The sequence below is a fragment of the Penicillium maclennaniae genome (genome assembly GCF_028827695.1).
Source record: "Penicillium maclennaniae strain IBT 15551 chromosome Unknown utg000005l:1.0-2652337.0:1.0-2654196.0, whole genome shotgun sequence".
Lineage (NCBI taxonomy): Eukaryota > Fungi > Ascomycota > Eurotiomycetes > Eurotiales > Aspergillaceae > Penicillium > Penicillium maclennaniae.
This window is the reverse complement of record NW_026623217.1, coordinates 1,665,804-1,688,310: the sequence shown is the minus strand read 5'-3', so window position 1 is coordinate 1,688,310 and position 22,507 is coordinate 1,665,804. Positions and strand designations below refer to the sequence as shown.

The 22,507-nt window shown below is 50.8% G+C and overlaps 11 protein-coding genes across 11 annotated transcripts; 5 read left to right on the top strand and 6 right to left on the bottom strand.

The window, feature by feature from the left end:
* Positions 1–1,450: 1,450 nt before the first annotated feature.
* On the top strand, positions 1,451–2,080 carry N7477_005864 (uncharacterized protein; the record flags this gene model as incomplete). The annotated part of the gene is made up of 1 exon (XM_056967527.1): positions 1,451–2,080. One exon carries the CDS (start codon positions 1,451–1,453, stop codon positions 2,078–2,080), a length of 630 nt encoding a protein of 209 aa, XP_056822281.1.
* Positions 2,081–4,053: 1,973 nt separating this feature from the next.
* On the bottom strand, positions 4,054–5,045 carry N7477_005863 (heme-dependent oxidative N-demethylase family protein; the record flags this gene model as incomplete). The annotated part of the gene is made up of 4 exons (XM_056967526.1): positions 4,054–4,308; positions 4,424–4,600; positions 4,701–4,939; positions 5,042–5,045. 4 exons carry the CDS (start codon positions 5,043–5,045, stop codon positions 4,054–4,056), a joined length of 675 nt encoding a protein of 224 aa, XP_056822280.1.
* Positions 5,046–5,938: 893 nt separating this feature from the next.
* N7477_005862 (bifunctional C97 family peptidase/thioredoxin family protein) lies at positions 5,939–7,889 on the bottom strand (the record flags this gene model as incomplete). Its single annotated transcript, XM_056967525.1, has 4 exons — positions 5,939–7,456; positions 7,511–7,732; positions 7,784–7,798; positions 7,854–7,889. 4 exons carry the CDS (start codon positions 7,887–7,889, stop codon positions 5,939–5,941), a joined length of 1,791 nt encoding a protein of 596 aa, XP_056822279.1.
* Positions 7,890–8,002: 113 nt separating this feature from the next.
* N7477_005861 (uncharacterized protein) lies at positions 8,003–8,215 on the bottom strand (the record flags this gene model as incomplete). The annotated part of the gene is made up of 1 exon (XM_056967524.1): positions 8,003–8,215. One exon carries the CDS (start codon positions 8,213–8,215, stop codon positions 8,003–8,005), a length of 213 nt encoding a protein of 70 aa, XP_056822278.1.
* A 146-nt stretch (positions 8,216–8,361) lies between these two features.
* Positions 8,362–9,185, top strand: N7477_005860 (EF-hand superfamily Ca2+-modulated protein; the record flags this gene model as incomplete). The annotated part of the gene is made up of 3 exons (XM_056967523.1): positions 8,362–8,483; positions 8,557–8,793; positions 8,819–9,185. The coding sequence occupies 3 exons, from the start codon at positions 8,362–8,364 to the stop codon at positions 9,183–9,185; spliced, it is 726 nt and encodes a 241-aa protein (XP_056822277.1).
* A 391-nt stretch (positions 9,186–9,576) lies between these two features.
* On the bottom strand, positions 9,577–11,504 carry N7477_005859 (putative RNA annealing protein Yra1; the record flags this gene model as incomplete). Its single annotated transcript, XM_056967522.1, has 5 exons — positions 9,577–9,579; positions 9,633–9,992; positions 10,046–10,210; positions 11,211–11,240; positions 11,298–11,504. 5 exons carry the CDS (start codon positions 11,502–11,504, stop codon positions 9,577–9,579), a joined length of 765 nt encoding a protein of 254 aa, XP_056822276.1.
* A 713-nt stretch (positions 11,505–12,217) lies between these two features.
* On the bottom strand, positions 12,218–12,975 carry N7477_005858 (ESCRT-III subunit protein VPS24; the record flags this gene model as incomplete). Its single annotated transcript, XM_056967521.1, has 2 exons — positions 12,218–12,862; positions 12,928–12,975. 2 exons carry the CDS (start codon positions 12,973–12,975, stop codon positions 12,218–12,220), a joined length of 693 nt encoding a protein of 230 aa, XP_056822275.1.
* A 530-nt stretch (positions 12,976–13,505) lies between these two features.
* On the top strand, positions 13,506–14,457 carry wos2 (Hsp90 cochaperone SBA1; the record flags this gene model as incomplete). Its single annotated transcript, XM_056967520.1, has 4 exons — positions 13,506–13,530; positions 13,709–14,034; positions 14,089–14,340; positions 14,395–14,457. The coding sequence occupies 4 exons, from the start codon at positions 13,506–13,508 to the stop codon at positions 14,455–14,457; spliced, it is 666 nt and encodes a 221-aa protein (XP_056822274.1).
* An 830-nt stretch (positions 14,458–15,287) lies between these two features.
* Positions 15,288–16,584, top strand: N7477_005856 (translation machinery-associated protein TMA46; the record flags this gene model as incomplete). Its single annotated transcript, XM_056967519.1, has 4 exons — positions 15,288–15,344; positions 15,412–15,429; positions 15,510–16,051; positions 16,116–16,584. 4 exons carry the CDS (start codon positions 15,288–15,290, stop codon positions 16,582–16,584), a joined length of 1,086 nt encoding a protein of 361 aa, XP_056822273.1.
* A 729-nt stretch (positions 16,585–17,313) lies between these two features.
* Positions 17,314–18,518, bottom strand: N7477_005855 (FAD-dependent oxidoreductase; the record flags this gene model as incomplete). The annotated part of the gene is made up of 3 exons (XM_056967518.1): positions 17,314–17,744; positions 17,809–18,395; positions 18,487–18,518. The coding sequence occupies 3 exons, from the start codon at positions 18,516–18,518 to the stop codon at positions 17,314–17,316; spliced, it is 1,050 nt and encodes a 349-aa protein (XP_056822272.1).
* Positions 18,519–20,725: 2,207 nt separating this feature from the next.
* On the top strand, positions 20,726–22,252 carry N7477_005854 (WD40 repeat domain-containing protein; the record flags this gene model as incomplete). Its single annotated transcript, XM_056967517.1, has 5 exons — positions 20,726–21,059; positions 21,113–21,236; positions 21,295–21,603; positions 21,668–21,989; positions 22,154–22,252. 5 exons carry the CDS (start codon positions 20,726–20,728, stop codon positions 22,250–22,252), a joined length of 1,188 nt encoding a protein of 395 aa, XP_056822271.1.
* Positions 22,253–22,507: the final 255 nt, after the last annotated feature.

Sequence of the window (22,507 nt, the reverse complement as noted above, 5' to 3'; positions counted from 1 at the left end):
CTGGAATCTGGAATATAAAAAGACACAGTTCCAAAGCCCTAGTTGAGTAGTGGACAGTTCTTTGTCCCTAAAGGCTAAGGCCCAGGCCCAATAGGTCCGGGAGAAATCTAGACCGCGGTCACAAAGAGTGGCTCCGGAGAGGCTCCGTGGTGGAAATGGGTGCCGGTTGATTCGCGTAAAAACTAAGGCCGCGTTCCATGATCCCGGCTTTTCTCTAGTGTGGTTCTAGTCTGAAATCCTTTCTGCTTTTTGAAATTAATTCCGGCTATAGAGGAGAGAGAAAGAGAGAGGGATAGAGAGATCCCTGAGGCTATTAGGAACATGTATCACAAGACTCAGGATTCAGAATTCAGGAGTCCTTTTCGAGTCTACCATGGGTTCTATGCAATCAATCAATAGACCATTGCGCATTGAGAGTGTCGGTCTCTGGCCTTTGTATCAGGATTCGGCTTAATGCTTTCCCATTCTTTGTGGAAGCCCCGTCGAGATTCGGGCCCGCCCGTTATTAGGGCGGTTCCAGACTGCGGTTCGGAGAACGTCCCTAGTCCACATGTGAGTACTAGATTCTCCACGGGGATCCATTTCTGCCTCGACCCGAGGGGAGCGGAAGAAATCATCTTTGTAGCCCAAATCCGTCCCCTAGGTGTTCGCGACTATTTCCCGGGGCGCATTCGCTGTTTGTTATTTTGCTTTCCCAAGATCTCTCTACACGTCAACCACACTATCAGACCGCCAGACGCCAGACAACCCCCGATCAAAGTAATTCCCTGTTTGTGCCTGAAGCAACAACGCATCTTGAAGCGGTGAAATCCGGAGCTGTCTGATTGGAAGATCGTCATCAGGGCGAGAACACAAAGTACACAGTTGACAAGTTCAGTTCACCGCTGAACAATCGGATTCTCATCGGTGCAGTTCCCCGCTGGGATAGCCCTTTAGGGATTTTGGCAAAGTCCAGGCAAGGGATCATCTCCCCCAGATTCACGCCGATAATTCACGGGCATCGTGTGGACAGGTACCCAAGTACTTTGGCACATCTGACACAGATCCGTTGACGGGATTCGATACATCGGATTGGGGCGGCTGTCAAAAAAAATACCGCCATCATAATTGATAATCATTTATTCATGTTGATGCGTGGATTCCAGCCGCTGATTGACCGATCGTCCTGCACGGAAGCCGCTTCCGCCGAATTTTCGATTTTCGATTTTCGGTTTATTGAATTTTTCTGATTTTTTGGATTTGATTATCTGTCTCAGTCGGGACTGCAAGGGTGCGGAAGTCTAGAAGCCTTTCCCCGGCTTTGATACTCTCACCGTCTTGATAAACACGTCTCGCCCTCTTCACCTTACTTGACTACTTTACTTCACACTCTACCCTCACCTCACCTTAGAGTCTCTCCACTCTTCTCTTCAACTTCATCTCACCATCACTTCTTGATCATATCAACATCATGGTGATTCCTATTCAGTCGCGCCTTCGCGACATGACGCTCGCCAAAGCGTCTGCTATCGCGCCTGTCGCCAGCACCGATCCGGCCCAGGTCACCTTCAGCTGGAGTGGCAGCTCCTTTGAAAGCTCACCACTTTCGAACCCATCTGCGCCTCCTCCTACCCCCACCGACTCCCTTCTCGATATCACCCCGCGCAAATCGTCCTTCTCCAGCGAGTACGGCATGGGAGCAGCATGTGCCTTCCCTTCCTGGCCCAACCGTCCCGCTCTGGCCAGCGCTGACTCAAATGACTCCTTCACCAACAACGCCTATCTCTCTGACGAAGATCTTCTCTGGATGCCTGAGAACGCAGCTGCCAATACCGCCATCGACGAGGCCGGACCCCAGGTTCCTGAGATGGTATGCTCAGCAACCTTGGAGCAGCAGCTCCAGCGCATGCGCATAATCGCCGAACAAGAAGATCGCCTTCGATTCCTAGCCAAGGTGGAGGCCCACGCCCGAGCCACCCAGGCTCTCCGACAAGCAAAGACCGACAAGCTCTCCGTGATCAGCGAGCGCACGTCCTCGCCATCGAAGCCTCGGAAGCGTCGCCTCGCCCCCGGCCCGAAGCGTCGCACCCACTCATCATAGGGTGCCTCAGCATATCACACCGGGTTGCAGCGCGGGCGCTGTCCAATATCTTCTCTTCGCTATGCCGCCATAGCCACTGTTTTTACCATACATACCAATTATTCACTTCGTCCGCCCCCACGCAATGGCGGTACCATCACAACCCCCCTCTCCAAAGCTCCAAGGGGCCTACTGCTCCGACTGTCTATCAGCCAGTGACATGAAGCCCAGACGAATCAGATGACACGGCTCAGGCAGCTGCGAGACGCCCAGTCACCAGCGCCGATCATCAGCGCGCAAGGCGCATCCCGGGTGGTACTGATGTTCGTGTGGCTTCTGTGACCCCGAGGTCTTATCGTGCATTCCATCGATCTCCGGTTCCCCCGCGCTTACCTAATTCATCGCTGTCGGCGGTTCCCTCATAATCCCCCACACCGCTGGTTGCGCCCTGACTCATTCTCTTTTCCCTCCGATATGTTCGGGAGTTGCAGCGTGCTCCTGTTTCATTCCTTCGGGATTTTACGTTTCATTTTCCTTGATTCGTTTTTCTTCGGATCTTTTGACGACTGCATCCGATTACGGACCCGGTGTTTTTTCTTCATTGCCCGTGTTCTAGCGTGTTTTCCTTTTGATACCCCCCACACCCCAATACCCAATCTTGTACCCCTCTTCTTCATTGTCGCTCTCCGACTTCGCTCTTCTTTTTCTCTCATGGTCCCGCGCACAGCGCTATCTTTTTTTCTTTTTTGGAAAATAGACAAATGCGCCACGCGCCACCTCGGCCTCTCGAGTGTCGGTGTGCGGTTGTGAGTTGGCCTTTGGATGTTGGGCACAACCCACCACTCCAAAAGTTTTTATCACAGATAGCCTAGCTTGAAATTAAGCCGTCTATTCTTGAATACTTTTCTCCTCTTGTAGAATATTCCTTGTAAAATATCACATCACGCATCTCAAATATCATACAAAGTTCGTAACGACGGCTATAAGAATAAAAATAAAATATGAAACACAACGTCCTAAGCCCCATCAGCCTCGTGTGTTGTCCTTCACTCGTAAATGGTCGCCCCGGAGCCCGGCATTTAGCAGCGCCGTGACGAGCAGCCCTGCAGATGACATGCAACGGTGAGATGATCCCGGGGAGATTTCTACTCCGGCGGCACGAAATACCGGCTAATCTGCCTTATCCGAGCGCAAACTACTGAGCGGTTATCAAAAAACATCACGGGAAAAATGAATCCTATAACTCCACTCGGATATTATCGAAATTTTGTCCTCAACATTGGACCTCCGATTCAATGCATCGGACCCCATTCCCCGATCTTATTTCCCGGGCGCTGTATCGTATCTTTGATCTTGTTACTCCCCCCCCCCTCGGGACGTGCTGACTTGATTTTGCCACTGCTGCGGTAAACAGGAGTCTCTAGGTACAGGCTCGGCGCGGCCGATGGGTACGAAGGGTGCATGGACATGTACTGAGTACGTGTGAAGCACGACATTCATCTGCGGGGATCATCAAGCCACCTGGCTGGGGTTTTTTTTGTGTCTGGAGGATTATGTTATTAATATGTATAACGTAGCTAGGGAGGACATCGGCAGAGTTTCCTCAATAGTTTGAGAAGGGTCTTTTATCCGCTTCGTTTTCATGGTCGGGTGTGACTCATTGACCGAGGAAGTGATAGTCGGGTTACCAGACTGCTGGATATGCTGTAATAGTAAACCCTCCAAGTTGTGAGTTTTACAAAGAATTAGGAAGTCATCCTTGATTCACATCTATAACCTACAAGACCATGGCGCTAGATTTGAGATATTGATGGGGACATCGGTGGGGATGGCAAAAGACCATTTCTACTAAACAATTGGGGAACTTTGTGTTCTATTTGATCTTGGAGAGAGAATTCACTTCCCGATGAAATGCATCCTCATGATCGATATGTAGTGCCTGTGCGGAGGATGTCTTTGATCTAGCTTCTTAGATATTGTTTGACAGCATCTGCCTAATTTTCTCCATTCTTATACGTAAAGATCTCAGGGACCCTTCCACATTGCAGTCCATCGATGGCCGAAGCGAGATCTTCAGAACTGCCCTCTGCCTTGATCTTTTGAATAGAGTAGAGGTACGTATGGAAGGCAAAGACAATAGCATCAGACACTAGAAGACGATGAAGCGTTTGACGCTCGCTGCGGAGGAATGTCTGCTTATTTTGTGAGGCGACTGGTGCTATTGGAGTAGAGAAATAAAGAACAACCAACTGTTTTAAGGTCTGAATCATCCATGGTCATTTTCTTCAGCGTACCCCCGAATGCGGATTTACTTTTGTCAAAATTGGAATACAGCTTCTCATCAACAGTAACCGCCTAATTGACCCGCTTCACTAACCGGCCCGCCTCGAGTCGGTCGAAGAATCTGTCCATGCTTTTCTGGAGCTTCTCTTTGTATTTCGGAACTTGTCCGTGGATCTCGACCCAAATTTTCCCGATTTTATCTCTGGGTTGGAATCCAGAAGGAAAACACTCAGAGTAGGCTTTCCAGGACATAGACGACTTCGCTGGGTGAATCTATATCCATCTCGTGCGGTAGAAGAATGAAGAAGTCTTCATGGATATTCCCTGATATAATCTTCAAAGCAGCATGAAGGGATACTGACTTTGCATCTGCTGGTAGGATGTGGCCTGTGACCAGGTTTTTTACCCTGGCAATACGGTCGGTCTTGTCATACATTGTCTTGAAACTTGACGGACAGCGACCAGGCAGATAAGTCTTGAAGAGGTAGCTGTATAGTTCCTCCACGGTAAGTCGAATACGGGCATCAGAATAATCGGTGATACCAATAACATCCTTAGGATATTGTAGAATTAGGTACTTGCGTATTTGGAGACGCTCTGGGCATTATTTATCAAATATCAGAAAGTCGCTGCACTCGAGTGTTTTGAGGCCTGGGTTCGTTAGTTCAAGATCTCTGTGGAAGTCAAGCATGGGCATACCCATTGTGAGGTGATACTGTGAGGATTAAAGGGCCGATATTGAGGAGGTTCCGAGGAATTTAGATGGAAGTCTTTGTGCCCGTAGATTTTAGCTCTCTGATATTGTCCTGAGTTGACCGCCCCCAGATCATCTTCCAGGAGATCTTCACGAATGGCAATGACTTGATGGATAGCGTTAGCCAGCTTCCTCATTGTACCCTCTTCCATCCCGATATCTACCCATTTACATTGGTGAAACCGCCAGATGATCAACGCAATTATTAGCAAACTGATCTGCCCAGCTACTGGGAAAGGAAAGCATTTCCCAAATTCGTTGGTGGTAGGAGGCCGAGCCGCATGCTGAACTGTTGGCAGCAGCCAGTTGAACTTGTCGTCCTTCTTGTATAGTTCTAGCCGCGATCTTCCAAGCTGACGTGTATGAACTACTTAGAACAAGTGAGGTTGATTAAAACATCATCGTCAAGACAAACCCTGACAAGTACCGCCCAGAGGAACACTCCCCCCCCTCCCCCCTCCGCCAGAATCTTTGATCAAAGGCAAATGGAACCGTGGTGATACTTGTAACTTGTGGTCTGATTGATGAGCCCCTACTCCACCGAGTTCTTCACTTTCTCTCTCGACTTGCTCCATTGGGTGTAGTCCGGCTTCCCCGTCTTGAACCAAGGACACTCGTTCCGAGATCGATTCTTACCCCAACATTGTTGAACAGACCCTCACTTACCTTGAAGGATAGCCGAACAGATTGGTCTAAAGACGTCCAAGGAATGGAAAGGTGGAGCTTGAGAAGACGGACACAATAACATGGCAGGCTGGCCCAAGGATACGACCTATTTTCCTGGAAGATTTGAAGGACTTGGAATGAGTTCGTACGGAGGTACTATTATAATTACCATGATTCTAAAGACCCTTAACAAATAGCTCTTCTCCAATCTCCTTCAACAACGGCTCCGTCTTGACTGCCTCTATCGAAGACTTGACAGCGACCGTCTCTGATACCCCCATCGCACGGCAAAGGTCGACAAGCAACCCATCCATCGGAGCTTCGTATATCAAGAGACCCAATGCAAAAAGGAAACCACGGAGGGCTTCAGGGCTCTGCTCTTCCTGCGAGACAGCTTCTAGCAAAGAGGCGGCCAGTTCGACTTGGTCCTCTTCTGAAAGCGGGTCCGGTTTTCCTTCAAATCGAGCGTTGTGATTGTATGCGGCGAGATTATATGCAAACGAAGATGCGACGACGCGGAGGTTGTTATGTGAGTCTAGAAGAGAGTTTGTCGCAAGCCGAAGGCACGTCTCCCGCAAGGGCGAGGAGGATGAAACGAGTTGTTGGGGGTAGAGCGGTGTGCTGAAAAGGTTGCAAGCGAGTTGGAGAGCAACAATTCGAAGATTATAGGGACAGGAAGAGAGATCATTTTGGGAGAGTGGTGAGAGGAGGGTGAGGAGGGTGGCGTGATTGGCCTCTTCGGCGAAGTAGCCGCTCACACGTGGGTCAAGGAACAGTAGGCGAACGAGGTCCACAGCCGCGAAATGGCTCTCGATGGGAAGTGTAGGGTAGGCTAATTGAAGAGAAGTAGCGAACGAGTGGAGGTCAGGTACTCGTGTATCCGCGGCAGGGAAATTGCCGTCACTGGCAGCGTGACGAAGCTTGACAAATTCAATGACAGGCCCAATGCTCTGGGCTTCCTTGAACTCGGCAGGGAGTTTCTGCAGAAGTTTATCAAGCGGTGGGACTTTCTTGTACGTGACAAAGTTGGAGATGGGCCTTTGCAAGCTGGGTAGTCGAAGGTTCTGGTGGGGATGAGGCGGATGAGCCATATCAAGCAGCAAACGCACATTACCCTTCAACTGGGCTGGATTTGCACCACTCCACTGGTCGACTTTCTTCCCCTTCAAGAAGGTCATGAAGGTTGGTGTTGCACTCACACTGTACCTCATGCCCACGTCTCGTGCGAAGCCAATGTCAACCTTAATGAGCCTTCCTTTGGCCCCCACTTCCTCTGCAAGCTCATCGTATATCGGATAGACGGCCTTGCAAGGCGGGCATGTAGCTGAGGTAAAGAAAATCACTGCGCAAGAGTCTGATGTCGCCGCCAACTCGCTTTGGAGCTGGCTGAGATTGCTCACATTGCGTACTGTGCTTGGTACTGCATGAGCTGCAGTTGACATTTGAGGCACCGGAGGAGGCGCAGGCCTTGAAGATGGAGGCTGGAAACTAGGCCCAGGAGCGGTTCCTGGACCAGCGCCCTGTGTGACACCTTTCAGAGCCATTTCGATCTGAGGCCTCATCATTTGACCAAATGGAGTGTCTAAGAATTGACGAGGCAAATTCCGGATGTGCTCAGGAATACTCTTGCCGACCAAGAACATGGCAAGATCTTGGGTGAAGTTGTTGCAATTATGTAAAAAGAGATCGTAAGACTGCAATGTGTTAGTTCTGACGGATGAAAATATCATGATCACATCTAGACAAACCTCTGGAGTATAGATCTCAGTCAACGAGGCCAGCCATTCTTCGATCACCTCGGCCGGAAGCTCCGTCGTGCCCAATTTGAGCCTCTCAATCGGCTGTCCATGATGAGTGGAGCCAGGGGCAGCATTTTGAATCCCTTGACCATAATAATATTCGACACCATTGACAACGATCGAAGTATGATAGATGGCATCAATTTGAGTCCCAGTCAAGGCGCGAGAGAACTGATTAAGTTAGTCGATCAACACGGCACCTGTTGATGCGCCTGCACGTACCTGGCGAGCCAGACCCTGCATACATAAATTAGCGGAGAGCACGAGATACATAAAAGAAGAAGTAGCGCACCTTTGATAGGTCATAGACGTAGAGTTGAACATCCATGATTGATATTGCTGCAAGGGAACAGCTTAGAGTCGAATTGATAAATGATAAAGGGCTGGGGTAGGCACCGATCCGATCACGTCAGCTGCCGATCCACTGCCTTCGACCGTTTTCTACTTCACTTCATCCTCAATATGCTCGTCGATGGCAATGAGACAGGTGTAAGGCAGAGCGTAGAAGGCGACACCTGCCAAAAACGAAACATTGGACTCTTGATTATCGAGAACCAAGCTATTCATGGTTCCGTGTTCCGTACCGCACCCAGTTGACTCGTACCAAAAGGAGTTGCACCAAGCAGGCACAACCTTGGAACGCATGAACGTCATCTTCGACCTACGCAAATCTCCATCACTGATCAGCGAAACCCTAATAACGGGTTCTACGGATCTTTAATTTTGATCAAACGTCTACAGAGCGCAATGAGTATTGTTTAAAGGTGGTCGATGTTTCTATACCCATTCCACCAATCAACATGCCATATTACCTCCCCACCTCAGCATCATCGATCTCCCAATCTCTTGATCACTCGATCCTCGTCAACGAAACACTCACCCACTCCAGCGCAAGCTGCGACGCTCCCCAGCCCTCACCATGGTAAGCCTTCACCAACATCTGCCTATTGCGACGTCCACCCGCTTATGCTAGCGCCAATACAGCCTCCCAAGAGGCGCGGAGCTCCCGCCAGCTCGTCCGCAAATGCAGGCCCCAAACGCGCGCGCCAATCCAAGCTTGCCAAAGAGAATGACATAACAGGCGACCAAGAGAACGAGATCAAAGAAGTGTTCCAGCTCTTCGCCAATGCGCATGAAGACTTCTCCGGCGAGAAAGAAGGCGTCATTCCCCGTGAAGACGTGCGCAAGGCCCTGGTGTTCGTCCGCCCGCCTACACCGATAACCCACGAAACGTTAAACTAACACCATCTTGTTAAGAGCACTTGGCCTCCCACCTACCAACTCAAAGGAACTAGCGGACATCCTCTCAGCCCTCGATCCAACCCTCACCGGCTATGTTCCCTACGGCCCCTTCGTCTCTGTATGCGCCGCGAAATTACGCTCTCGCGACGACGACGCCATGGTCGCGGAAGTGGACGATGCCTACCAGCTCTTCACGCGCGGCGGGAACGGGCCGATCTCACTGAATCATTTGCGGCGCATTGCGCGAGAGTTGAAGGAGGATTCCGTGGGTGATGAGTTGCTCAAGGACATGATCCTCGAGGCGAATGGAGGTGCGGGACTCAGTGCGGGTGTTACGTTGGAGCAGTTTCATGATGTTATGACGCGGGCGGGTGTTTTCTAAGGATTGTATATTTCGGAATGTTTCTTTCGCTGGACATACGGATGGCGTTTGGGGTCGGCGTTTACTTGCATAGCGCCGAGAATAAAAGCTGTTTTGGTCTTCTTATGAGAAAATACTTTACACCGTTTGACGAGAGAATCATGGCACATTCAGACCTTGTTGGATTGGTAGATACATCCTTGCATCCCGTTGCAAGTAGAAAGAAATTAAGACCGATACCCAAAAAAAACCATAAAAACACTCGTGAAAAAGACCAGTAAGAGGAAGAGGGGAGGAAGAACAGAAGACATGGCCCGCGCATCGACTATCAAAATCCTCCAAAGAAAATCCACATCTCTATGTCACACCGGCAGCAACCGGAGGACACTAAACAATGACGGTGATAAAGTGATTACTACTAATTTGTTAGTGAAGAACTAGAAGCTCGTCAAGTCGTGGAGAACGTACAGAGATCTCGGCCATTCCGAGGTCCTCACCACTGTTGGCGGCCTGAGGAGCAGCGCCATTAACCGGGGCAGGGGCCTGAGCCTGGGCGGGGGCGTTCTCGTTGGAGAAATAGTCGACCATCTCAGCATCGAGCTCCTCAACAGACTTGGGTTTGCCACGGCCCGGATTGCGGCCCTTGCGGGCGCGGCCGTTGGTGTTACGAGCAGCGGCATTCTTATCATTGGCGTTGTTCTTACCCTTGCCCTTAGCAGCCTTAGCAGCAGTGGCGGGCTTCGGTTGAGACTTTTGAGCAATACGCTCGGTCAAAGGCTTAGGGGCAGGAACTGAAGGGGCGTGGGAGGCATCGTAGACGACCTCAATCTTTTGCAAGTTGTCAGAGAAAGCGCAAAGTTCGAATTAAAAAGAAAACCAACCTTCATAGGTCGACCATCAACCAGGAGCCCATTAAGCTCCTTGGCGGCCTTGGCAGCGGTGTCGGCCTTAGCGAAGATGATCGAGGCGATACCACGGCTCGTGCCGTTCTGGTTGTAGGTGAGCATCACCTTCTTGACAGGGCCTGCAGACTTGACGAAGTATTCCTAGAGCGGAAGACGATCAGTATTCTCGCCCGAACGTTTGAGATGAAACAATGGTAGTCGTGCAGCGAAGGAAAACGACGGCGACGGTGTAATGGCGGCGAGAGTTGATCCGGCGGCAAAAGAGCATCAGTGAGCACACAGCGGCGATCGGTTGACTTTTAGAGTCTGTAACCACGAATTTTATCTTCCCCTGCAAAGAATACTCCACACACACTTGCAACCCCCAGGAGGTCCCTCAAAACATCCAACAAAGATCAATGCTAATTTTCATATAGTCTTCCATCCGCAAATCCATCAAATGAGTGCGACAAGTCCTCGAACGACGGGTTCACATCCCCGAGAAGCTTCCGTCAATGCCTAGCCGCGTCGCTTGCATTGCTGAAAGCCAGGAATCCCGTTATGTGTCCTCATGTGCGCTCTCGATGTGATAAACCTTGTAGCACGATAAAACTTTGTGTAAGTTGCCCACTGTATCGTTTATTCTCAATTCACTGTGACGGGAATCACCCCATGGAGCAGTGAGAAGAGTAGGCGAGATGCTTGGATGACAACTTCGCCGCAAGTGTATAAAGTAGAGTGCCGTCCAACAATGTGTGATGGTGCTCTAGTGCGCTCGCTGATGCCCTCTAAAGCTCAATGAAAGAGTTGAATCGCGAAACGCTGTCAGGATGGGAATCTTTCATCACCGATCCTTGGCACAGTACTCAGAATGACAATGCGGGCGGATTGCCTCGGGCGGGCTTCGTCGCGAGCAAGTGTCCTCCTTTCTTAGTACTGCGACAGAGCTCAATTTCCTGCTTTGCAATATGCCAGCCAGCCAGAGAAATGTGCAAAAGCATATGGAAAGAGCGTGCTGTCTGTGCTAGATATCGAGCGATAACCATGAGGAGTGAGGAAGGAGGATAATAATGGTTGGCGCACGCGTCGCAGTCGTTTACACCTCGAGGGGTTCGAAAAAAAAGGTGGCGATCAAAGCCAGGAGGCCTCTCGATCAACATACCTTGATATTGGCCTCAGACACATCGGCAGGCTGATATAGTCAGTGAATGAGTCCATGCATACGAGGTTTAGAATTCATCAAACATACCAATCCGCTCACAATGATTTTGCTAGGAGCAGTCGGGGCAGCCTTCGGGGCTGGGTGAGCCGCCTTGGGGGCAGCCTTGGTAGGCTTAGACTTCTTCACGCCTCCAACGGAAGGCTTGACGGGGGCGCGGCGGTTGTTGCTGCGGCGGCGAGCCTGACGGCGGCTACCGACGAGGTCGTCGAGAGACTTGTCCAGGTTGGCAGACATTTTGAAGACTTGGTGATGATGAATTGGCAAAGCTGGCAGTTTGCGATCAGAGACGAGTCGCGACACGAACGCGTCGACAGGTGGGCAGTCACTGGAGAGCGACGGCGTTCAGAAAGTCTGAATAGTATGAGAAGATTCTCAAAGGGTGATGAAGGCTTTTCAGCAAGTGGGAAGCCGAGGGTGGAAGATAGGGAGGGGGAGGAAGGAGGATTGACTGGAAGAGGAGGGAAAGGGAGAGGCGCAGCGGGTCAGCTCCACTAGGCCCAATTTGGTCGGACTCGTGTTTGCTCCGTTTGCACTTTTCAGGTGGCAGGTAGGTATTATTGCTGGATGGACTTTCTTCTTGTCTGCCTTTTTCGATGAGTTTGGGACAGGATACCAAAAGGCATTAATCGCTTCGTTTGACGGACCGAAACATAGGACGGGACGTGGGAAGGCAAGTAAGTTACCGAAGAGCCGCAGGCAGCAAAGCCTATTAACATCTCTCGATTTGGCCTTTGTACTATGTCACCGGGACGAAAGAAAAAGCAAAGAACGTGTTGACGGAGTCAACTAGTTGGATCCATTCTATATAGGTCCTGCCTATGGCTAAAAAAGATCATCGCAAGAGGAGCCACCCAACTCCTTCCTCATGAGAACAATATGGCCGCAATAAACTGAAACTTGGGAAGTGCATAACATGAATCGCTGAAAAATCGTAGAAAAAAAGGATATTAGCTCTTGAGTGCCTCCAGACGACCCCGCATTTGTTCCAGAGTTGCTTCTTGGTCCTCAAATTCGGGCTCGCTTTCAACGGGGGTAGCCTCGACGGGCTCTACGGCAGGTTTGACAGCCGCAGGCTGAGAAAGCTTTCCAGACAAGATCTCCTGCAGGATCTTATCCACTTCGTCCTCTGCCTCGTCGTCCTCTCCTTCGTACAGCTCATCGTTAGGCATGGCATCGTCAACGATCTCCTCAATGATGCCTGCCCTGACTAGTTCTGTTGAGAGCTGGTGCATGGTCGATGTCAGCTCAGGCAGTCGTACCAATGTATTCACGTCTTTCATAATGCCAGTAGATTTCTGAAGACTGCCTTGGATTTTGCGAACGGAGAATGCTTCATTGACCTGCATGCCCACACTCTGTAATTGGGCTCGGCTTGTCGTGAGCCGAGAAGATTGTTTCCGAATTCGAACTAGCTCTCGTGCAAATGTCTTGGTCTCGCTTATAGCTTGCTTTGCTTGGGATGGATTGCGCTGGGCTCGCTTGGAGGCAGCAATGATGTGTCCTCGTGTCTTGCTATCGAGAGCTTTGAGATGGGCGAGATCACGATCGAGTTGCCTGGTATTTGCGCGAATGAGAGCGTTGCATTTCCTCATCTAGCCATATAAATTAGTGGATTGAACATGTCATGACAGGGTCTTAGCGATATCGGTCTACTTACCTGGGCTGCAGGGTCAGGCCCAAAGAAGACAGCTTTGAGGGTTTCCATGACTCAAAAGTTCTTCAGAAACGTGTCGAATGTGAACAAGCGGTGATTGCTGCAGGACAGCAGGTTGGTAGTCCTAAGCCGTCAGTCGTAGAGTTGGCGTTATGACCTGCGTGGGATATGGACAGGGGTCTTGAGGGGCATAGTCTGCGCGAATTACGATCGTCAAGATATCGGGATCAGACGGACTGGCTCCAGGAGTGAAGCAAACCCGTTCACGAGAGTATCGGACACTTCACTAGCATCTTATCAGTGTTGCGATGCCTGCAGCGATCCGGAGGGGAATCTGCTGAGTCATCAAGTGACGTCCCCAATTGGCCTAAATCAGGCAACAAGGCAGCACAGAGACAAACGGGACAAACCCCTGGTTCCAGTACATTCTAGCAACGCACTTGATTGCGGTACATGCGCTGCATTGTGAGCTTCTCCTCTCCTGCCACACACACCATCTTCATCTTGCCTTGAAGACTCATTTTCTCTCTCATATCTCTCTCTCCATCATCGAATCGACATCTTCTTAGTACTCGATAAAAATGTCCCAGACCCTCACCCCGGAAGGTAAGTTGTGATAGCTCGACTTCCCCGCCCTGCATCAAAAAACACTCGGACCTGCACAGTTCGCGGATAGCTGCGATGACCTTATTGCGTTCTTTGCGGTCCTAGTGTCAGGAAGCTCTCAACATGTTTTCCTAGCCCATAGAAGACGTGCTGACCTGGAATTGTTCGGTTTTACCAGTCACCTGGGCTCAGCGCTCTTCCGCCGATGACCCCGAGCGCAACTACCTCTACGTGAACATCAATGTTGCCGACGTCCCCAAGGCCGATTCCGATCTCAAGATTACCCCCACCGAGGTCTCCTTCACTGGAAAGTCTGCCAAGGGCGTCACATACAGTGTCTCGCTGCCCCTCTACGCCGAGATTGACCCCGAGAACAGCAGGGTGAACCACACTGACCGCTCCTGCGAACTGGTTCTGCGCAAGAAGGAGCTCAAGGCCGAGTTCTGGCCCCGTCTCCTCAAGGAGGCCAAGAAGCTCCACTTCCTTAAGACCGACTTCGACAAGGTATGATGATCATTGGCGCTGACCCGGTTGGACTTTAATGCTGACTATGTTTAGTGGGTCGATGAGGACGAGCAGGACGAGGCTGGCGAGGATGACTACGCCAACAACTTCGGTGGCTTTGACGGCCAAGAGCAGGGAGGTGGCCTGGGCAACATCGACTTCTCCAAGCTCGGCGGCATGGGTGGTGCCGGCGGTATGCCCGACATGAGCGCTCTTGCCGGTGCTATGGGCGGTGCCGGTGGCATGCCCGACCTGAGCGCCCTTGCTGGTGCTGCTGGCGGTGCTGAGGGTCAGGGTGAAGACGACGTAAGTAGAACGCCGGAAATGACTTTCAATCCGCCAGCTAATCAACAGATACAGGAGGACCTGCCCGAGCTCGAGGAGGCCGATGCTAAGTCCAGCAAGATCCAGGAGGTCTCTTAAACAAGACCTTCTGGTTTCCCTACCTACGGATCCTATGATGACCAGAAACGAAAAGCAAGAGTTTTAAGGCTTTACGGTGCTCCGGAGATTTTGGATGGCTTAGGATTATCCAAAATTTATGTAGAGCAATGCGCTAAGACCCAAGATGACCACTTTCGCACTTGGTGTTTGTCTAATAAATGGGTCAGTGATGATCTCAGAGCGGCATCCCCAATGGAACGCAGTAGTAATGAATCTAAATTGCTAAAGAAACTTGAAACCTGAGGTCAACATGTATAGTAGTAGTACGGAACCGCTTCCTATTTATTTCCATGACATCCGTTTATAATGGACGTCTCTATAAGCGTAGATCATGTCATAGCGACAGGGCTTGGTCGAATCCACGCTGTGTGCGGGAGACTCCAGCGATGACGCAAAGCTCGAGTCTCAGCCGAGCACCGCAAGATAGGCATAAGCTGCCTTCATATGATGCAAATTTATTTTCTCGAATCATGCTGGACTTCCTTTTCGATTCCTATCTTATGGTTCCTCCCTTTTCCCTCGTCCTCTTCTCATACTCGCCGTGTTGAACAGACCGTGAAATATACTTGGAGGGCTCGCCCGATCATTGGTCAGTCAAAGATTGAGCCCGCCACACTTCACCCCTCGAATTTGTGGAGGCTTTCGACCGTCATTCTCAAAAAACCTCTTCGATCTTATACACCCTCCCAATCACCGGGATCTCTCTCGCTTCTGCATCAGCGTTTCTTTCTGTTTCACCAGCGTCTCGGCGACCGGGCGCATCTTCCTCTTCTTTCCCACTCAGCTCGGCGTGTGCCCAACCCGTCACCATGGCTCCTAAGAAGGCTGACCAGCCGAAGAAGAAGCCCAAGACGGTCGATGACAAGGTGCGCATTCCGGATACAGGTTCATCAAACTTACCTGATCAGCAACTAATATTCCCAATCTAACTAGACCTTTGGTATGAAAAACGTACGTCAAAAATCCGGCACGCCCTCGCGCAGCACGCGACCCTCGTCACATGGATACCGATAGCTAACCCCATTTAACAGAAAAAAGGAGGAGCCGCCAAAAAGCAGATTCAGCAGTTGAATGCAATGGCCGCATCCAACAAGCCGCTCGATGCAAAGAAGAAGGAAGCCGAGAAGGCACAGCGCGAGGCCGAAAAGGCCGCCGCCGAGAAGGCAAAGCGTGAAACTGCTGAGCTGTTCAAGCCTGTCCAGGTGCAGAAAGTGCCCTTCGGTGTGGACCCCAAAACCGTTCTGTGTATCTTCCACAAGAAGGGTGGTTGTGAAAAGGGCAAGAGGTGTAAGTTCAGTCACGACATGAACATCGAGCGCAAGGCGGCCAAAAAGGATCTCTACACCGACTCGCGTGAGGATAAGGAGGAGCAGAAGAAGGCCGATACTATGGATCAATGGGACGAGGAGAAGTTGCGCAGTGTCGTGATGAGCAAGCACGGTAACCCTCGTACGACGACCGACAAGGTTTGCAAGTACTTTATTGAGGCTGTCGAGAACCAGAAGTATGGCTGGTTCTGGACTTGCCCCAATGGGGGTGATAAGTGCATGTACAAGCACAGCTTGCCGCCAGGGTGCGTTAAAGCTCCTTCTCTCCCCTTTGCTTTGCCGACCGTTGTTTATTGACCATTTGAACAGATTCGTCCTGAAGACCAAGGAGCAGAAGGCGGCCGAGAAGGCTCTGATGGACAAGTCGCCACTCAACACTCTAACCCTGGAAGACTGGCTGGAGTCGGAGCGACACAAGCTGACCGGCAAATTGACACCCGTGACCCCCAAGACATTCGCCGAATGGAAGAAGAGCCGTCTGGACAAGAAGGCTGCCGAATTGGAGGCACAGACTGCCAAGGAAGCGACTGGTCGGTCTATGTTCGAGAGCGGAGACTGGAAAGACAACGAGAGCAGCGACGACGAGTCGGATGAAGACGACGATACCTGGAACCTGGAGACTTTGCGGAAAGAGACTGAGCGAATCCGCGACGAGAAGGAGAAAGACCGATTGGCCAAGCTCCAAGGAAACGGGATTGAGGTGCCCCCTTCAGTCGAGATCCCTGTTGAGGTGCCTCCAGCAGATGATGCCGCGATCGCGCAGGAAGTCGCTGGTTGAGCTTTCGTGCTCCCTCACGAGAATAGATTCGTGGGTCTCTAAGATCTTTCCCATTTGGATTCTTTCTTCGAATCAGACCTTTCCGGCTCGGTTCAACGACTCCATGGGATTGCATTTCGGTGATGAGTGATCGGAACAATCTGTTTTCGGCATGCATTGTATGACCTCGTCACTAGCGGCCCGGCCAGCTTGTTGCATGTCCTTTATGCAAAATCGTACTTACCTTTTGCAAGAGAGGGGGTGCCAGCAAGCTGGTAACGAGGGACAGAGGGATTAGACCCTTTGTCTTCATGTGACGGAAGAATCAACGACTGATATATAGTTATGGCTTTGGTAGCAAAAAGTCCGTTCATTTCCAGTATTTTGCACAGCTACAATGGCAATGATTCCCATTGATACTTCCTATTGACTCGAGTGACCTGGAATATGTTCGCCTGGGTGCCGAGGTGTGTAAAACCTTGGAGAAACTTGGGGTGCCGCTGTATGAGATCGTCGATTTCTATGAAGTTCTAGCATGGGAAGGTAACCGTCTACGAACGACCTTCCTAGTAGATTGTGTCCATGGGAGAATCATTCCGGAAAACACGTCTTCATGTCATAAACATGATTCAGGAGAATACGATGAGACATTGAGATATCCCCAAGCCTTGAGGTGGCCAGGGCAAGATACATACACGAGTATATTCACCAGTCTAATCGAGGAAATATGTACAATTGCTATGAATCCGGTCACAGCGCTGCTCTCTCCCTCAGCAATCCATTCTTCAGCATCAATGCAGCTGTATCCTCCGCAATACCGCGCGAGAGCTCAAAGCCCCGCCCACCAGCTCCATAGGCATGAACTATCTGCTTCTCACGTTCCAGCTTCTCGATCTCGATCCGCATGCCGCCTTCGCGGGAGGGTCGTCGCCCCACGATGTCCTGGATGACATCGAATTGGCCCCCACTCTCGGTGGTGAAAGGGAACCATTTCGAGGCATTTGCAAGAAGCTGCGCTCTGGTTTCTGGAGATGGGTTAGGGTCCCAGTTGTGCGGTTGCTTAGTGCCGCCAATGACTGTACCTCCGTCTAGCGGGCGCGGGATGCAGAAGGACCAGGAGCCGTCGGTGTTTTGGCGGGTGATTGTTGCCGAGACGGGGTTTCGGACTAGGCACGTTTGGCCTGGACCAATTAATCTTTATTCCGATGTTTGAAATTCGAGTGATCTATGTGTTCAAAGACATACCTCTGATAATGAAGGACTTTAGATCGTCGAAGCCGAGACCGGAGCAGTTGACGACTGTCTTGACATTTGTAGCAAGAGAAAAGGCCTCTTTTAGATGTGCGAGGGTATATCGTTTCGTGGTGCCGCCTTTCAAGATGAACTTGCGCAGCATGTGCGCACAATATACAGGCGAGTTCACCACGTAGGTACTATACTCAACACCCCATTGTACGCCTGCGGGTAGTTCATCATTCGACAAGTGTCGGAAACCATCCAAGTGGGAATAGACATTGCGCACACTCTGGGAGTCCAGGTACTCGGGCGGCGGAGCCTCGAGATGCTCCACGCCCTTGAGGAAGAGGATACCAGCAGCCGGCTCACTGTCAGCTACTCTCTTGAAAAACTCATACGTGCGCTGTGCCTGTCTTGCCTCCCGAAGCGCCTGTGAGGAGGAGCCGGGCACGGGCCGATAGTGACCCCCGGCCCATGGCGATGCATAGTTGACAGAAGTGTCAGACGGGAAATCCCTCGCTACTAAAAGCACCGACTGCGAAGGCTTAAGACATTCTTGAATGCATAGGGCGGTTGATAGTCCGACGACACCTGCACTGATATAGGTCAGCTGAGTTTGACGTAGCAGCGGAGTTTCCCTCGGTTCTTCCGCAGGTTTCCAATAATCAAAGCTGCAACTTCACTTACCCTATAACCACAATAGTCTCGGACACAGCCATACTTGGGGTCCGTGGACTTAGGAATGCGATTCGATGATCTATGATCGGAGGCATGCGTGAGGTCCCCGGGTCGCCTGAGTCAAAACCGAGATTGGAGACGATAAGCCCCGCCTACGCGATCAGACGATAGCGGGCAGATGTGGTCATGGTGGGACGATCCTTCCAGAGGGTGCGTTGAATAGCGTGACTGGAGAAGTTCTGGAATACGAGGCTCAGCATATAAGCTATGTTTTCAAAGGACGCAATTCTGTGGGTAGATCGTTGGTGGCGAGCTTCCAAGTAATCTGGGCCACTATCATAATTTCTTCATACACCGGTATCTTATCGGACTATACATCGTCACAATTAACATATCGACCTTCATTGGACTAAATCCAAGTTCGTGTCACGGTGAGAACCCGACTTCAATCAAGCTCGATTGGAAAAATCTTGGCGACTCCCTGGTGCTGTATCTTCATCTGCAGTCCCAAAGGCCCAAGCTCCCGTAAGAACGCCCGATACATGTGCCTGGAGTGCATGAAAGCAACTATCCGCTTCTCAAGCACATAGTCACATCACACACGAAGTGCTTTTGGGGGGCAGCCAGGGGCAAAGTAAATTCTAGCATGCATCATAGACTTCAAGCAGAGGGCATTCGTGAGATTGACATCTAGCATCAGAAACGAGAATGAAACTCCCGAGTCGCCGAGAGGAACCGATCGTCCAAATGATTCTCCACAGTGGCAGGTAGCTCATAGGCTGGCGAAGGACCCTCATTAGGGACGCTTGCCCCAGCCTTCTTTTTGCAGAAAAGACCATTTCCAGGCCGGTATTGGTGGAGGGGAATTTGTAGGCGCCGAGGGGATCAGTAGCAACGGGGTGTGATTGGCGGGGAAGGTGACGAAAGGTGCAGCTTGTCAACTCGCTGCACGGATCCCAATCACATCTTGTCTCAGAACACTCTCTACGTCGCCCATTCTTCTATGACTGTTGTTCATAGATTTGTGCACTTGGTCGGCGGAGGTCAGTTGTGGGCTTGGAGGAGTGTGGGAACGACCTTAAAATCGATGACTATAACGTCTGACTTTGGAGACTATAGCATCTTGTAGGTCACAACTAGATTGTGACCCACTTAGCCCAGCATTGAATTGATGTCTGTGATTTGGGGACTATCTGCAGCGATCTAAACTCGGAACTCGTGCTTTCTTCATCCTCGTTGGTTTAGATCAGCAGCACGAGAGCCACGCACCCCAGCCACCAAATGGGCTCGATCTCACCGTCTCCGCTAATGATGTGATGCTCTCCTCGTCTCCGATTTCACGGGGGCGGTCGATGCTCGGCCACGGCACCAGGCGGGCCACTGCCACTACAGCGTGGCCACTGTATGGTCCCGTCGTGAAATGAAGCGCCCTGCCAGACCCGGGCGCCAACCCCGATTGCTTGAATCCTGAGATTTTGATCGACTTACCCCCTCTCCTTTTCGTAGAAGCTCGCTGTCCTACCATGTCCCATTTCTAACCGCTCCCAAGGCTCCAGGTTTTGTACGCCGTAGATACTATATACATTCGGGGGCCCCTGCCACAGCACCTTACTTCTCTCCACCCCGCGCCTTGTCACGGATCTCGAGCCCCTCCGACCACGCTAAAAGCTCCAAAAGTGTGATGAACGTGGCGAGCCATCCTCGCAAAGCAATTTTGGTGCACTTGCATCTTGATATTACCTACAGGACGACCCCCGGTCCTACATCCTTGCTACATCGTTCTCGCCTGGTCGCCTAACGCCTGCATCTTGCTCTTTGCCTTATTACGGTCTGGATCTTCACTACCGGTCTCCAGCTGCCTCACTTTCTTTGAATCTTCCCTGTCAGGCACTGACTCGGCATTACCATTCCGAAGTCCAATGCCTGGCGCTACCCTGTCAATCTGCTTTCCTTCACCTTGAGCGGGATTCTGGGTCGTGACCGATTAGTAAATCCCCCCTGGTCAGAGCTGGTCAGGTTAGTGATTTTGTTTTTCATTCTTTTCGTTGTGACTCCCTCATGGAGATTGCTCCCGAATTTTGAGGTTTCCTGCCTTCTTGCTCTGAACTGGTGACCGTGACCATTGCAGCGCAAGATTGTTCCGGCAGATAACATCGATATTCCCCTCACAAAGACCTCGTATGCGCACAAAATGGTCGAATTAATATGGAATAGAAGCTTGCTACCAGAATCGCGACCCTTGAAAACCATGAGAGCGATGGCGCCTCAGCCTCCAGAGTCTCGCTTTGAGCCTTGCGCCTCCACAGCCTCACTGTTTCTATATGCACAGGGCTCGACAATCCTGTGCCTGCACCATGATACGCTAGCCGTGGAACGTCGTTTCGATAGCCACCAGGAAAATGTCGAATTCATATCAGTGGATAATGTGAGCGAGCGCGGTGCAGGTCGATTGGTAGTCAGCTATGATGTGGGACAAACAGCGATTGTATGGGATATTTTCACCGGTACAGAGATTGCCAGATTTGCCTCATTCGAGCATTTGCGAATTGCATCGTGGATGCGAAACGGTAGTGTTGCATTTGGTATGCTATAGCTTGTGCACCGGCTTGATTTTCGGTTACTGATAAAGGCTTAGGGAACGGAAAAGGCGAAGTGATTCTATTCGAGCCTCCAACTTCTGAGCATATCTCTGCACGCACAATATTCGATCCAATTACAGCTCTCGCACCAGCTACAGATTGTCGGACATATGCGATTGGGTATTTGGACTATTTGGACTTTCATGGCATAAATTGTAAAGCTAATGACATGTTGCAGGTACCAAAATGGGTCAATCCTGATTGCGAATCTTCTTCCCCAATTTACCATTCTCCACACACTAACGACCTCTCGCGAGCCTTCACCAATCCTCTCGCTTGCTTGGCATGCGTCTTCATCCAAACAAAAGTCGGACATGTTGGCAACTCAATCTTCGAATGGTGATTTAAGGGTTTGGAGCGTGGCGAAACCACCCGGAAAAGAATCACCACGGGTCATTCGGGTATTGAAACGATCAGACTCGAATTCTACTGATCCCAAGTGGATGTCTTGGTCAAAAAATGGAAGAATTATTCAATATCTGGAAGGGTAAGTCGGGCTCAATTTTCTGGCTTTTACAACGGGGCCGCATTGACAGCTTCTCTCAATACAGTGAAACTTGGTCCTGGGATGTTCGAACAAAGCATGTAACCTACGAGCCGATACCCACGATCGAAGGGGTTCGAGGCATGGCTAATTATGGCCCCACGGCAACACTCTTCACTCTTGGTCCGCAGAACACAGTACAACAGTATGATCTCGATAACCCGGCAATGGTCGCCAACGTGCAACACGTCCCAGTTCCTTCCCGGCCTGTAGCATCCGAGAATGGCCGATCACGAACAATGTCCCCACGTCGCCTACAAGACCCTCCAAACATCAGAGAAAAAGGACATGGAAGAAGAACACCATTTGATGCAAATGGAATGGACAGTGTCAGCCAACAAAGAGCAGACCTTATCAGCCCAGCCTCATCAAGAAGTCGAACCGAGTCTGTTAGCTCGAAAGCTTCCTCTGGGAGATACAAGCTTGACCGCCCATTCTCACCACCGAGTCGGTCTGGCCAGAGTGCTACTACTTTCTCATTAACTTCAGCTAGTGGAGATACTCCACAACCTTCGGCATCTTTCCAGTACGCGTCCTCTGTGTCCATGTCCTCGGTGAAAAGCTCGCGTGCTGCGTCTCGATTACGCAATGAAGTCCGCATGAGTCCTGCCGAGAAGAATATTGTTGATCTATTCCCTTTTACCCGCGCACGCTTAAACGATGTACCTTACAAGCAGGCGCCGCCTCTTGACGAGGCTCATTTGACACCTGATGATCTGCGGCAGCAAATGTTGAGTGTGGTATTTGGCTGGGAAGGAGATATTCAAGATCTGATTAGGGATGAGCGTATGATCTTTGTTCAATTACATGCCTGGACAGAACTTTTTGCTAATAGCACACTTAGTGA